The sequence below is a fragment of the Callospermophilus lateralis genome, chromosome 2, assembly GCF_048772815.1.
Source record: "Callospermophilus lateralis isolate mCalLat2 chromosome 2, mCalLat2.hap1, whole genome shotgun sequence".
Classification (NCBI taxonomy): domain Eukaryota; kingdom Metazoa; phylum Chordata; class Mammalia; order Rodentia; family Sciuridae; genus Callospermophilus; species Callospermophilus lateralis.
The window spans coordinates 192,141,639-192,156,804 of NC_135306.1; the positions used below are offsets into that span (position 1 = coordinate 192,141,639).

The 15,166-nt window shown below is 36.7% G+C and overlaps 1 protein-coding gene across 2 annotated transcripts in view; it reads left to right on the forward strand.

Annotated features, from left to right (window-relative positions):
- The window catches only part of Cstpp1 (centriolar satellite-associated tubulin polyglutamylase complex regulator 1), a 180,153-nt gene that overhangs the window by 21,572 nt on the left and 143,415 nt on the right, over positions 1-15,166 (forward strand). For both annotated transcript variants that reach the window (XM_076847139.2, XM_076847140.2), the window contains exon 2: positions 14,338-14,440. In XM_076847139.2, the coding sequence (XP_076703254.2) occupies positions 14,338-14,440 (103 nt within the window). The remainder of the gene's footprint in view (positions 1-14,337; positions 14,441-15,166) is intronic.

The window sequence follows — 15,166 nt, forward strand, 5'->3', positions numbered from 1 at the left end:
GTTAACTGAAATCAGGGAAAGGGGGGACTATTGTACAATCCAGAGGCCAATGGCACAGAGGCTGTGGTAGGACTTAATTGATTTTGAATCCTGGTGAAGAGGAATAGTATGTTTAATGGAAACTGAGGAGAACAAGGAATTTCCAGGTCAGGGAGCTTAGTGGGTTGTCATTATATTTGTTGCAGAGCAACATTAAGGGTAATGGTAGGAAAAAAAGAAAGAAAAAGAAAATGGTCCATATGTTCCTAGGAAAATAGATGAGGGCTCTGGGGTGTTTTCTGAAATATGGGCAGTGAACCTTCAGAGGCACTGTAGATGAGTTTTAGGAGATTATTTTTTTGGGGGGGCGGTGCGGGAGTTGGGTACCAGGGATTGAACTCAGGAGCACTGGACCACTGAGCCACATCCCTAGCCCTATTTTGTATTTTATTGGAGACAGGGTCTCACTGATTGCTTAGTGTCTCGATAAATTGCTGAGGCTGGTTTTGAGCTGGTGATCCTCCTGCCTCCGCCTCCAGAGCCCCTAGGGTTACAGGCATGCGTTACCACGCCGCCCGGTTTAGAAGATTCTTGAATGCTCTATTATATGAAATATATTAAATTGTATCCATTTTTTTCTGTGAGAAAATATCTGCAGTGTGAATCAGATTTGTATCATAACCTAACCAAAAAAGCCACTTACTCATAAAAATAGATGATAAAGATCCCAAATGATTAAAAATGGAGGAAGAGTGATACTTTCAAGGTGCTACAGTGAATATGTTCATTGTGATGTTTTCAGAATAAACTAAGTTTCAATCAGAAATAGGGGATGAGAAAAAGATATGGAATGGATCACACAGCTGGTAAGCCAAGACTTTAAACTGTATGGTATTGGGCAAATTACCTATCCTCACCAAGCCTCATTTTCCTCAACTATAAATGGTGATGAGTATCTACTTTAAATTGTGATTGTGAAGATTAAATATGACAGAGTACACTACTGTGGCACATAATATCTAGCACATTTCCCCTTAAGGTTTTTTTTTTTTTTTTTTTTCTGTATTTATTTTAAGGCCCTTAATTGTGTATTTGACTCTGAAGCACTGGTCCTCAGCAAATCCGTCTTCAGAGAACTACTCAGAGATGCTCACACTCAAGAAGACCACATCTTATTAAGTGGTTAGTTTAGAGGCTCTTTCCCATGCAGATTTGCAAGCCGAGAATGTGTAAAAATCACACACTGCACTTGTTGCCTGGCAGCACGTGTCCCTGAGTGGTAGTACATGGTTTGCATTGTAATGTTATCAGTGCTGGGGCCAGCTGGCTGGACATGTACTGCCACTTGGGCTAGGGACTCCATTCCTCAACAAAACATCAGCCAGCACTAGGGTTAACAGAAAATGACAAACCGGCATGGATGAGGGAGGCGCCAGCATAGCAGCGGGATGTCCTTTGATTTGCTTCTGTTATTTGCATGTCTTTCTTGTGATGTCTGTGAAATGTTCAGAATGACAAAAGTTTTTAAAAGACCTGCTGACTCCGCCTGGAAAATGTGAAAAACCTCCCTTTTAGAGACCTATTATGTCCGGCTAGCCTCCATTTTCTATATCTTTTTCTTCATTTTTTATTAATGCAAACATTTGCATGAAGACAGAACCTTTGTTTCTTAAAGAGTTCATCTGCTCCTGCTGCTTACTGGCCCTGCCATGCAAGAGCACAACAGAACCTTTGTTATGCTTTCAGCAAAGCTGTTTATGAACGGTGGCTTACTGAGGACTGCTTCCTGTGCTGTGTGCTTCCATTTTGTCTAGAAAGAAAAAAAAGAAAATAGTTCTTAAGAGTGAAAAGAATTTGGACTTTCTTTTATTCAAGTCCTGGATGTTGAAATGACAAGTAGCCCCCAAATTTGTGAGGACTGGTAATTGCATCGAATGCATTTTTTCACTTTGCCTTGAACATAATGAGGCTCTTAGTAACAATAGAAGGAACAAGTGCCTTCTTATTGGAATAGAGAGAAGGAACAGTAAAAAGGCAAGAGAAAGAGTGGTTGAGAACAGGATAAAAGTGGCTTCCTGTAAGAACCCTAATATTGTAACAGAATGTGTTTTGGTACTTAGTGTTTCCCACCTGGGAGGCACAGTCCTGAAATGGTTGAGTTGAATAAAGAATAGCACCACAGTTTATAAAATAGTCGATACAGTTTATGTATTCATTCAGTAAATATTTGAATGACTACTATGTGGAAGACATTGAATGCTTCTGAGTGTTAAAGGGGATAAAAGATAAGTGACTTGTCTATCTCTAAGAAGCAGGGTGTCCAGTAAAGAAGAAAGTACACGTATAACAGAAATAACTCTTTTATCAAGGTAGAAAGTGCTACAGAATTATTTAAAATATGTGTTTAGGGAGTTCAGAAAAAGCAAAGATTGCTTTGACTAGGAGAGAACCTGGAAAAGTTTCATGAAGAAGGTGACATTTGAGTTGGACCTGGCAGAAAAGGACATTACAGTATTTCTAAAAGTGAAGAGTCAAAAATTAGTGTTCTGGGAAAATAGATCCAAAATATATCTTTATAGGGTACTTACCACCATTAACTTAAATGATATATTAAATGTTGGCATGAGTTTTCTGTGTAAACTAAACTGGGGCCTTCCCGTCTGGCCTGTGCTGTTCCAGTCACTCATCCCATATGATTTTTTGCTCTTTGGCCTAGACCTCTGGGGCATCTATAAATATCTACAGTAGCATCTTTTACTTTTATAACCAAAATTGAGACTCAGTGGATTATTGAGCATTATTATAGCTATATCCCCTAAGCAGGGTGTGGACATAGTTTTTAGTGGGGATTTGACAGGTGAGACTCTCATTTGAAAAATAATCTCCATTTTTATCCAGAGGTATTATCACCCAGAAAAGAAAGGACTGGGGATTCTAAGCCCATGAGTTCTCGGCTCCCTTAAATTAGAACTCTTCTGTATCTGTCATTAGGAAAAAAAAAAAAAAAAGAGAGAGAGAGAGATCCTGTTACTCTCATTTCAGTTATTGTGAATGTCAACTAATTTTTATGAAGTATTTTAAAATGCCAAATAAAGAATTGCATTAGAATCTTATTGCATTAGTATCATTAATCTGCATATTACAGTTGAATGACATATTATCAACTTAGTGAAAATCTGTGAATTTAATTATAATCTGTAAGTACAGTTTGCTCCTAAAAAGTATGACTTTTTATTACTCTATAACAACTTTTACACTTTGATTTCACTACTTCCCTATCTGACATAACATTGTAAGTGGCATATGATTGGTATATGTTTTTCAATTTACAGATTTTTTTTTAAAAACTGTGGTGCTTTCTGGAAAATAGTTGTGTGAATGTTTATGGAATTGATTTGATAACTGCACTGTTCCATGAGTAACTATTTTTGCAGAGTTATTGTCATGACAATTATTACTTGGGTTCTTTATGTGTCCCCTAGATTGTAACTGTGGGTAAACTTAAGTGCTACTTTAGATTTCTCTGGGGTTCAGGAAGTACATTTTGTTATGATCAGCTAACTGAGTGCTTTCAGTTTGAACCTCTATGAAAGTCTTCTTAAAAAAAAAGAGGAGGTGGGGAGGGAGAGAGATTCTGTAGTTTCTGGCACTTGAAAGTATAGAACTCCAACTTACTAATTCTGTATTGTGAGATTTAGGCTGGAAATACTGAGGCAATAGGATTTATGTACTTAGTCTTAATAGACATTCCAAAAATATTTAAAAATCACCAGTTTTAGGAAGGAGAAGGGGAGAGAAGGGAAGATTAAGGGATGACCAGGGACTGTTGGAATGTCAGGACTTTCAGCTTTGCACAGCCTCTAACTGGTACAGTACTTCTTTGGGTTAGGGGAAGTAGACTTTAGTTTTTTGTGGTTTTTTTTTTTTTTTTTTTTTTTTTTTTTTAGCCGTGTTTTAAAAAAATATTTTTAGCTATGTTTAAATTTTTTTTTGTTTTTTTAGTTTGTTGATGGACCTTTATTTTATTTATTTTTACATGGTGCTGAGAATTGAACCATTGCCTCATACATGCTAGGCAAGTGCTCTGCCACGTGCTACAACCCCAGCCTAGACTTTAGTTTTTATCTTGTACTTTACATAAAGATCTTTAGTCACCTTTTGTCTTTGGGGTGTCACAGGTGATTGTTAACATATGTAAACTTTTTTGCCTCTGGCATGTCTTTTAATATTTGAGTTTTACTCTAATAGCACTCTGATGGTTTGGCTAAACAGATGCACTGTATTAGTTTTGTCTGTTTTATAATTAACTATTAAGGTAAAAAGATCTTTCCTTAATTTGTAAATTTGTTCTTAGAAAACTCCATTTGATGCCTGTCATACTGCATATCTCTTCAAGCATGGCAGTTGTCTGCAGTGCAGACCAAAGGCATTCCGCTGCTTACTGCCCCTTTGACCTTAGCAATTTCAATTAAATTTCTAAGTCTTCTTAGAAATTTTATTTTATCCCCATTTTATAGTCTGTCTATAAAATGGGGATAAAATAAAATCTCTAACTCATAGGATTGTTGTGAGGAGTAAATGAATTAATACTCATAAAAAGCTTAGATTAGTATCTTATTAAGTACATTAAGCTTAATAAATGTTTGCTATTATTATATTTATAGGTTTAACTACTATTAAGTAAACCTTGTAACCATCAAGAACATTATAGGAGTGAAGCCTCCCACATTTATATCAAGCATGCTTCTTAGGATATTGATCTTCAATGTGTGATTCATTTGTAACTTTTTTCTGGGACACAAAGTTAAAACTTGACTCACAGTTGTTTTATATTCAGACATGGTTAGTACTTTTAAAGAGAGTCCTGATTTTTGGTTAATACCTTTTATTTTCCTCCCCGCAAATTTTAAGTTTATTTTTTGTATAGTATTGTACTCACTGTGTTAATTGTGAAGTCTTTTTTTAAAATATTTTTTTTGGATGTAAATGGACACAATACCTTTATTTATTTTTATGTGGTGCTGAGGATCGAACCCAGTGCCTCACACGTGCAAGGCGTATGCTCTACCACTGAGCCACAACCCCAGCCCCATTGTGAAATCTTAATTTTGGTAAGGGACCTGGTTAGCTTAATCTAAACATAACACCTGAAGAAAATATAGGCTAATAGGTTTATACATTTGGAGGACACCTTTTGAACAGGACACAAATTATATACAAAAAGCCAAAGATAAATACTTTTGGCTGTGTTGACATTGAAAATTTCTATGCATCAAAGACACTACAAGCAAATTAAAAGAAAAGTCATAATGTGTATGTTTATATGACTTATCCAGAATTGGAAAAGTCTACAAATCAAGAAGAAGAAAAAATAACCAGAGGGGAAGATTGGCAAAGGATACTAATAAATTATACACAGAAGAAGAAATACAAAGAAATATGAAAATATTGCAATTTAATTTTCATGTAATCAAGAAAACTAAAATTAGGGCCAGGTATGGTGGCCCACATGTATAATCACAGCAACTCAGGAGGCTAAGGCAGGAGGATCACAAGTTCATGGCCAGCCTCAGCAACTTATTGGCCCTGTCTCAAATAAATAAGTTAAAAAGGGCTGAGAATGTAGGTCAGTGGGAAAGCACCTCTGGATTCAATCCTTAGTTCCAATGAATAACTAAATAAATAAACTAAATTAAAATGATGGAAGCATTTTTAATATTTATATATATTTAGTTATAGTTGGAAACAATACCTTTATTTATTTTTATGTGATGGTGAGGCTCGAACCCAGCGCCTCGCACATGCTAGGCGAGCACTCTCCCGCTGAGTCACAGCCCCAGCCCCGACAGAAGCATTTTTATGACTATTAAATTGGCAAAATTACAAAACCTTAGATCAAGGACAATGAAAACAGTTACTCTGATGGCTGATAGGAGTATAAATTGTAATAACCACTTTGTAAAAGCAATTGCCCATATCTAGTAAATGTGAAGATGTGTGCATCTTATGAAGTGCCAATTCCATTTTGAGGAAGAACTCTTGCACATATGCACAGGCAAAAATGAAACATGTTCAAGAATATTTAACAAGGCTGAGGTCATAGCTCAATGACAGAGTTCTTGCCTAGGATGCAGGAGGCCTTGAGTTCCATCCTCGGAACTACAATTAAAAAGAATGTTCAACATGGTACAGTTTGTTACAATCAAAACCTGGAAACAGGGCTGGGGATGTGGCTCAAGCGGTAGCGCGCTCGCCTGGCATGCGTGCAGCCCGGGTTCGATCCTCAGCACCACATACAAACAAAGATGTTTGTCTGCCTAAAACTAAAAATAAATAAATATTAAAAAAAAAAAAACAAACCTGGAAACAACCTAAATATTTGTTAATAGGAAAATATTTACCTTTGGGAAGTATCAAAAGGGTGAGCTGGTTTCATATTGTTTTATAAAAGAACTCCAGACATTTTTGAGTGAAAAAAAGCACGATGCAGAAAAGTATGGGTCATTTGCTTAAAAACAACGTTAAACAAGAACAAAAGCTTATGGGCTAGGGATGTGGCTCAAGTGGTAGTGCGTTTGCCTGGCATGCGTAGGGCACTGGGTTCGATCCTCAGCACCACATTAAAAAAAAAAAAATGAAGTAAAGATATTGTGTCCACCTAAATTAAGAAATAAATATTAAAAAGGCTTATAAACTATGTATTTCTGTATATTTGGAAGTATGCATCTTACTGATAACAGTTGTTATCTATGGGAACTGGAATTGGTCTTTAGCCTTTTCTGTATCATTTGGACTTTTAAACATAATTACGTGTGTAATTACAAATCAATATTTGTCCCAGGTGTGGTGGGGCATACCTGTAATCTCAGGAGGAGGCTGAGGTGGGAGGATACCAAATTTGAGGGCAGCCTGAGCAAATTAGTGAGACCTTTTTTCTAAAATAAAAAGGGTTAGGGATGTAGCTCTGGTAGAGCCCCCCTGGGCCCTGAGTTCAATACCTAGTAACACACACACAAAAGAAAAAGAAAAAAGAAAATTTTGTTATAATGTAACAATCAAGACAATACTTTGTCAGATTTATCAATTTAAGGTTTTTAAATCTTCACAGAAAAAGTCCCTAATTTCTAGATAATACATGTAAGAAGAGACACATTGTAGGATTTGTATTTTTCTTGTTTTGTTTTGCTTTTATTTTTGGTTTTGAGAGGTAGTGAGTTCTAGTAGAAGGGCACTGACTTTGGAATCAAGTCTAAGTTTGAATCCTTCCTCAGTAATTTGGGCAGGAGTTCCTTAACCTCTCTGAGTTTCAAAAAAGCTATTACATACCTCATTAAGTTGTTTAAGAACTAAATGTTCTTATTTTTCTGATTTCCTCATCCCCTTTGGTTAAGGGAAATTGGCTAGTGTGGTCTAAGATCAAAGGTGGTCTTGTATGGATGATAAAATGTTTCACCAGAATGCACTTGTCTTGGACCTGGACATACTATACTGGTAAAGATGGAGGAGGTCTAGTAACTTTTTAAACTATTACACTATCTGTACCACGCAAGAGCAAATACTGTATTATGCTAGTGATTTATAAATGATATTGAACTTGAAGCATCTAAGCAGTTTACCTGGCATATTTTGGTTCATAGACTTATTTTTATTATATTAGAGAACAGTTTTAATTTAGCTCAACATACACTCATTTGTGCCAGCCAATGTCTGAATCTCAAGAGGCCTCAGAGACCAAAATGTGTCTCAGAAAGATTCTGGTGCCAGGCTCAGTGGTACATGCCTGTAATCCCAGTGACTCTGGAGGCTGATATAGGAGGATGGAAAGTTCTAGGCCAGCCTTAGCAATTTAGTGAGATCCTGTCTCAAAATGAAGAAGAGCTGGGAATGTAGCTCAGTCATAGAGCACCCCTGGGTTTGATATCCAGTATCACCAAAAACAAACAAACAAACAACAACAACAACAACAAAATCCAAAAGCAAAATGCAGGTAAGGGAAAAAATCACATTTAAAGTTAAAGTTGAATATATGTATATACTCTGATTTTCATTCACACTGCTATTGCCCTTGTATCTGTTAATATCACATCTAGGAACTCATGAATATTTTCCACTGAGACTTGTTTATTCTAGCATTGAGACTCTATTTAAATAATAATTTAAAATATAAAAGGGGTGTAACTAATGTTGCATGTGGAAATTCTAGATCCCTCAAGCAAAATTTTCCAAATGGGACCCTTTATTTAATTGCGAAATAAAACAGCTTACACTTTGATGGTATTTATGCTTGGGAAGAGAGTAAAAGGAAATAGTTTTGGACTTTCCCCATATGATCTAGGGCCTCCTGAATAATTAACAGTTAATAAGTGAATGCTTCCCACAAGTTTAAAAGCTATAGCTAAAATGTGTATGTGATTGGTATATGTCATTATAGGCATAGGATTATACAAAATCCAAATATAACCTGGAAATAGTATTGGTTGGATGAATAGAACTTTAAGTAGTTGGGTAGGGGGCTAATATTTATTGAGCACTTACTATGTGCCAAGTACTATGCTAGGATTGTTATTGTAGATAATTTAATCCTTACTACGATCTTTAGTGGTAGGTATTATTATTGCCTCAACTTCACAGAAAGGGCAGAGAGATTGGATAGCTAGCATAAAGTTACACAGTAAGTGCTGAGCTAGAAAGTAAATACAGGTGAGGGCCCGTGTTCTTAACCATTGCAATAAATTACTATGCTGTTTTAATCTGTAGTCAGTATATAGCAATAATACAATCATTAATATGTTACTTTTTGTGTATATAAAATGGTTTCTTTTTTATGTATTTTTTAGTTGTGGATGGAGACAATACATATATATGTGTGTGTGTATATATATATATATTTTTTTTCCTTTTTTTTAATGTGGTGCTGAGAATCGAACCCAGTGCCTCAGACATGCTAGGCAAGTGCTCTACCACTGAGCTACAACCCCAGCCCTATTAGATGTTTTCTAAGGCACTTGTTTATTGTCAAACATAATCTTGGTATTACAACCCTTTTAAAGCAGGAGTGACTGTGATATAAAGAGATTAAATGATCAGCATAGGGAACATCAACAGAACCCAGAAGTTTCTTATCTACAGTTACCTTCTTTTGCTTGATTCATATAAGGATCATGGTGTTTCTTTACATTTCCCTTAGTTTTTTTTCAGTGTAGTATGATGAACCTATAAAATGCTTATCTCAGACAGTGATGATATCTGAGCAAGACATGTGCAGCTGGGTATTAGTGCGGATTTCAGCGCCTCCTTGGTACATCTTGGAAGATTTAACCCTGATCTTGTGGAAGTCGAGGTGAAGCTGAAGAGGAAAAGCCCATCTAGAATGTTTTTCCTTTTTCCAAGAGGGCAGCTAAGGTGGCCAGGTATCTTTGCCCTCCAGGGGTGCAGGTGTGCTGTTTTAATTCTTTAATCATTCACATAAATTAAATCCTATTCCTTTGCATTTAAAAATAATATAAAATGACACTCTCCATGTTTTATTGCCAGGCAAGAGCTTTGAACTTCTGTCTCATTGAAGTTTGATAAACTGTAAGGATTTTCCAGGGCTGGGTGGTACACTTAACCACAGAGGGAATATTTGACTGATAAGAACTGCAGGTGAAAGAAACCACCAAGGAGCAGCAATTAGAGAGAGCTTCACACTTGGCTGTTGGCTGGTGTGAAATTCTCACTGAGAGGAGCCTTTCCCTACCTTTGCAGCAGCTCATAGCTCCTTCTCTTCACCACCCACAGCTTAAAAAAGCACCAGGACTTCCTATTTCCATTCTATTGAACTGGGAATGGGTGGGGTGAATACTTTGTGGTGGGGTAAAAAAACTTTGAAATTTGGGGACAAGTTCTAACTTCACACAAATGGTATGCCGGTGGGGACAGGACAGAAAGACATGCACGTGCACATGCATATACACACATGCATAAATTCACACAGACACAAAAAGATCGTATATCTCAGATGATCTTACTGTTACCGTATATACCTGTCTTTGTGCTGTTTGTAAAATGAAGATAAGTTTTGCTTCCCTCATGGAATTATAACGTGTTAATGATGAGGTGGTGTATTAGAGCACAGATTCTTGTTATCAGACAAGCCTTAGTTTAAATCTTGGCCCCTCTGCTAGCTTTGTAATCTTGAGCCAATTAATTTTTTAAGTTTCAGTTCTCCCATTTGTAAGGTAAAAATACCTATCATATGATTGTTGTGAAAATTAAATAATGTGTATAAAACATTCAGCACATTTTCTGGCCCATTGTTCAATAAGTTGCACAGGGGCTCAAAAAAGGCAGCTGTTATTGTAATATTAAAGTAAATGTCTGATTGGCAAATAAAAGTGAAACAGGTATAGTCCTTTATTTTTCTTTCTTTCCTCTCTTTTTTTTTTTTTTTTTTTTTTTTTTTTTAGTGTTAACTATTTTCCAAAAAATACCTCCTTTTTTAATTTCTGGGATGACAAAAGTGCTTTGATTCTAACTGCTCTAAAACATTTCCTATGTAAAGGGCTTTCACACTAACTTTTAGTCCCCCGAGCAAGGGAGGAGAAGCAGCAGGATTTGCTTCTAAGTGGATCTCTTTCATTTCTACCATCAAAAAGAAAAAAGAAAAAAAAATCCTGTACTAGCCGTAGGTAGAGGTAAGTCATAAAAAATGCCATATTGCCCAAGGAAGGAATTTTTTTTTTTTTTTTTTTTTTTGTCAGATCAGGGTACGTGGGTAGAGGAAGGAAGGGGCGCACAGAGGTGAAAATACAGCTGATTTTACTGTTTGGCCATGTTTTCTTCCCAGTTTAATATTTATTTAGTTATAATGATAGGTATTTTGAAAATAATTATTGGCACGTTTGTCAAACAGATTCATTTTCAGATTTGGCGCTTTTTTCTTTTTTACTGTTTTCTTTTCTTAGTGCTGGGGATGGAACCAGGGCCTAATTCGTGCTAGTGCATGCCCTGCCCCCGACTACACCCCCAGCTGCCAGTTTTGGCCTTTTTGTAGTTGTTGTTGCTATGTTTTTGCAGTACTGGGAATCGAACCCAGGGCCTCCCCAATGCTAGGTAAATTCTCTCCACTGGGCTCTGTCCCCATCCCTTTGGGCCATTTCTTAAAGAAACAGTTTTCCTGTTGGATGAATTGAGTCGATGAAGCACTGTTTGTTTGTTTTGACATCCTTTTATTGGGGGAAGGGCAGTTTGCAGTGGTTGATAGTTGTTAGTTTGGGGAAGTACTTCATACAGGTAAGAAAGACAACTCATGGAAAATGTAACCATGTTGCTTTTCTGGACTTGAGGCTGGTTCAAACATGGTGAAACCCTGGGTCACTATTGTCAGATGAAGAAGGCTTGGTGGATTTGTTTTATGAACTTCACTAGACTATCAGGACTTCAGAAATAGTATTTTGGGTTTTTTTAAAATTAATTTACAGTAGACTACATTTTGACATATTGTTCACAAATGGAGCACAACTTCTCATTCCTCTGGCTGTACATGATACAGAGTTGCTCCAGTAATGTAATCATACATGTATATAGGGTAGTAATGTCTGTCTCATACTACTGTCCTTCCCATCGTCACAGCCCCACCCCTCCCCTCACTCCCCTCAACACAAACTAAAAAGTTCCTTCATTCTTCCCTATCCTTGCACCCCACTATGGATCAGTATCTGCTTATCAGAGAAAACATTCAGCTTTTGTTTTTTGGGGATTGGCTTATTTCACTTAGCATGATATTCTCTAGTTCCATCCATTTACCTGCAAATGCCATAATTTCATTCTTTTTAAAGGACAAGCAATATTCCACTGCGTATATGTACCACATTTTCTTTATCCATTCATCTGTTGAAGAGTATCTAGGTTGAAGGGTATCATAGTTTAGTTATTGTAAATTGAGCTGCTATAAACATTGATGTGGCTGCATCACTGTGTATGCTGATTTGAAGTCTTCTGGGTATAAAATGAGGAGTAGGATAGCTGGATCAAATGGTGGATTCATTCCAAGTTTTCTGGGGTATCTCCATACTGTTTTCACCAATTTGCAGTCCCACAGCATTGTGTGAGTATACCTTTTCCCCCACATCCTTGCCAACACTTATTGTTTTTTTTTTTTTTTTTTTTTTTTTTTTTTTGTGGTGCTGGGGGATTGAACCCAGGGCCTTGTGCATTCGAAGCAAGCACTCTACCAACTGAGCTATATCCCCAGTCCTCTTGTATTCTTGATAATTGCCATTCTGACTGCAGTGAGGTGAAATCTTGGAGTAGTTTTGATTTGCATTTCTCTAATAGCTAGAGATGATGAACATTTTTTCATGTTTGTTGATTGATTGTATTTCTTCTTCTGTGAAGTGTCTGTTCAGTTTCTTAGCCCATGTATTGATTGTTTTGTGGGAGTTAAGTTTTTTGAGTTCTTTATATATCCTGGAGATTATTGCTCTATTTTAGATACATGTGGTAAAGATTTTTTTTTCCCCACAGAAATAGTTTTTTGAAGCATTCATTTTTGCAAATTTTAGGTAATCTTTCCATATTTTCCTGAGGAATGAAACTATACTTAAGCAAATATCAATCTTGGCAGCAACTTCTTAGAATTGCTTTTTGGCAGGATATTCATTACTTTTGGATTGGTCTTATTGCTCCAGAATAAAGTATTTTTCTAAATTTTTGGGTGACGGATGTGAACATGAATTGGAAGCTCTTTTGAAAAGTATGTCAGGATACCATTGTCATAACTAAAGATAAAATTCAGGGTAAGTAGAAAAAGCATTAGCTGAGCCCTGCTATATAGGAAGCTCCAGCTTTTATTATTTATTAGTAAATCCCAATAACCCTTTCGGATAGGCTTGCTCCCTGCTCCTCCTGGGTAATAATAATAAACTCAGGACTTTATGCATGCTACACAAATGTTCTACCACTAAGGTATAATCCTGGCCCTTCTGATGGACTTTTTTTAAAAAAAATAATTTATTTTAGTTGTAGATGAACACAATACCTTTATTTTATTTATTTATTTTTATGTGGTACTGAGGATCCAACCCAGTGTTTCACACATACTAGGCAAGTGCTATACCTCTGAGTTACGACCCCAGTCCCTCTGATGGACTTTTAAGAAAATGTATCAAGTATGTAGTACGCATTAGGCACTGTGGTGTTTTATATACCTTATTTTATTTAATTTTTAAAACCCTATTTGGCAGGTGAGGTAGGATTATTATTCACATTTTACAAGGAGGAAATAGGCTTGGGGATAATTGGTTCAATGTCACACAGCTAGGAAATGGTAGGACTGAAAATGGAACTTGGGTCTCCCTGAACTCCAAAGCCCATGTTCTTAAGCAATGATTCTTAAGCTTCAGGGCGCATAAGAAACACCAAAGGTATTTATTAAAAATTACTGGGATCCAGTTAGAAGTTTATGATCCCTAAGTCTACAAATCTGCATTTTAATAGGGAATCCTAGTCAGATCAAGAGATTGATGTGATTGATTATACTTTGAGAAATAGATTGCAATTATATTGCTTTTCACACTTGATATATAAGAAAACAGGTGTAGATAAAGTAATTATCCCAGATTAAGTTATAAAAGAGCCATGATTCAACCCAGATCTGATAATGACTTAATGAATCCCACTATTAGATATAATGTAACAATAAAAAATAACCCAAGTCTGTCTAGCTGTAATATTCACATTCTGTATTACAAGCCCAGTGTTAACTGACACACTTCTCAGTCACAACAAACGTAGAAAATATGATATGTAATAAATTGAGCTACCCAGATTTCATGCGGTTGTTATTTACCAGTGTCATAACTTACACCCACAGTTTTGGAATTTCCACGGTCTTTAGCCTTTTTCGGTAACTTTTTTAAAATTAAAGAACTAAGTTTTCTTTACAGTCAGATCATCCTGGCTTCAGGAATGGAATTCCTAGAATAAGGTTTTGAACATGCAGAAGTGGCAGAGGGAACTTGATGGAAGTAGGAGTAAAGAAAAGAACTTCCAGGTGTATTTCTTAAGCGGTGCTAAAGCGCCTCAGCACTGAAAGAAGCATCTTCCTCACTGAAAGAATGAAAGGTTGATGCTGATACTAACCATGAGCCAGATGGCAGTAGCTTGTGTTCTTCACGTTTGTTCATCCCCTATTTGGTCCATTGAGATCATAGCTCAGTTAGGGCCAGCAAGTTTGCTCTGCCTATTACAGTCCACTTCCTAGGGTAGAGCTCACCTTGATTGATTTGTAAGGCCTCCTACTGGGATTGGAAGAACGTTACTGATCTTTAAAAAATCTCTCTCATTTTCTCTTTCTCTCTTGCTTTTTGTTTGCAGCCCAGCGACATGTCCTCACGTACATGGAGGATGCAGTGTGCCAACTGCTAGAGAACAGGGAGGATATTAGCCAGTATGGCATTGCCAGGTTCTTCACTGAATAGTAAGTACATGAATGCTTTGCTAAAAGGGCGAACCCAAAAGAGGTACTTGGAAGCAGGCAGGATACATGAAGAATAGAGCAGAACAATGATGATTATGTAGTGGCAGCGAATGTTTAGTTCTGGAAGGTTGATTGAAGTCTGCCTGACATGTTTGGGAGCGTGCCTTTCATGCAGCTAGTTTTGTCCATTCTTATGTCTTGAGGATGGTTATGACTATAGTAGTTAACAACTGCTTGTTTGATCTATTAAATCTGTTTCTTCAGGTTCCTCTTATAGTTTTAAATTTTCTCCTTTATTCATAATATTCACTCTGATTTCCTTTAGGTGGTGATCCTTTAGCCTCTCTTTTTCATGGCTTACTTTTGTCATGAAATTATTTAAAATGGTGTTCCTGTGCAGTTTTCTTTCTGTAGAATGTCATACAAATCACTTAATGATTTATGAGCATTTCTAGAGGGATACATCTTTCATAGATTATATTGTTTGAAGAGTCATGCTTCAAGGTGAAATATGCCTGGAGCTGGGTGCAATGTTACACACCTTAATACCAACGACTCAGAAGGCTGAGACAGGAGGATCACAAGTTTGGGGCCAGCCTCAGCAACTTAGTGAGACCCTCTTTCAAAATAAAATAAAAATGGCTGGGGATATAGCTCAATGGTAGAACATTCCTGGGTTCAGTCTCTCATACTGCAAATAAATAAATAAGTAAATAGTACTGCAAA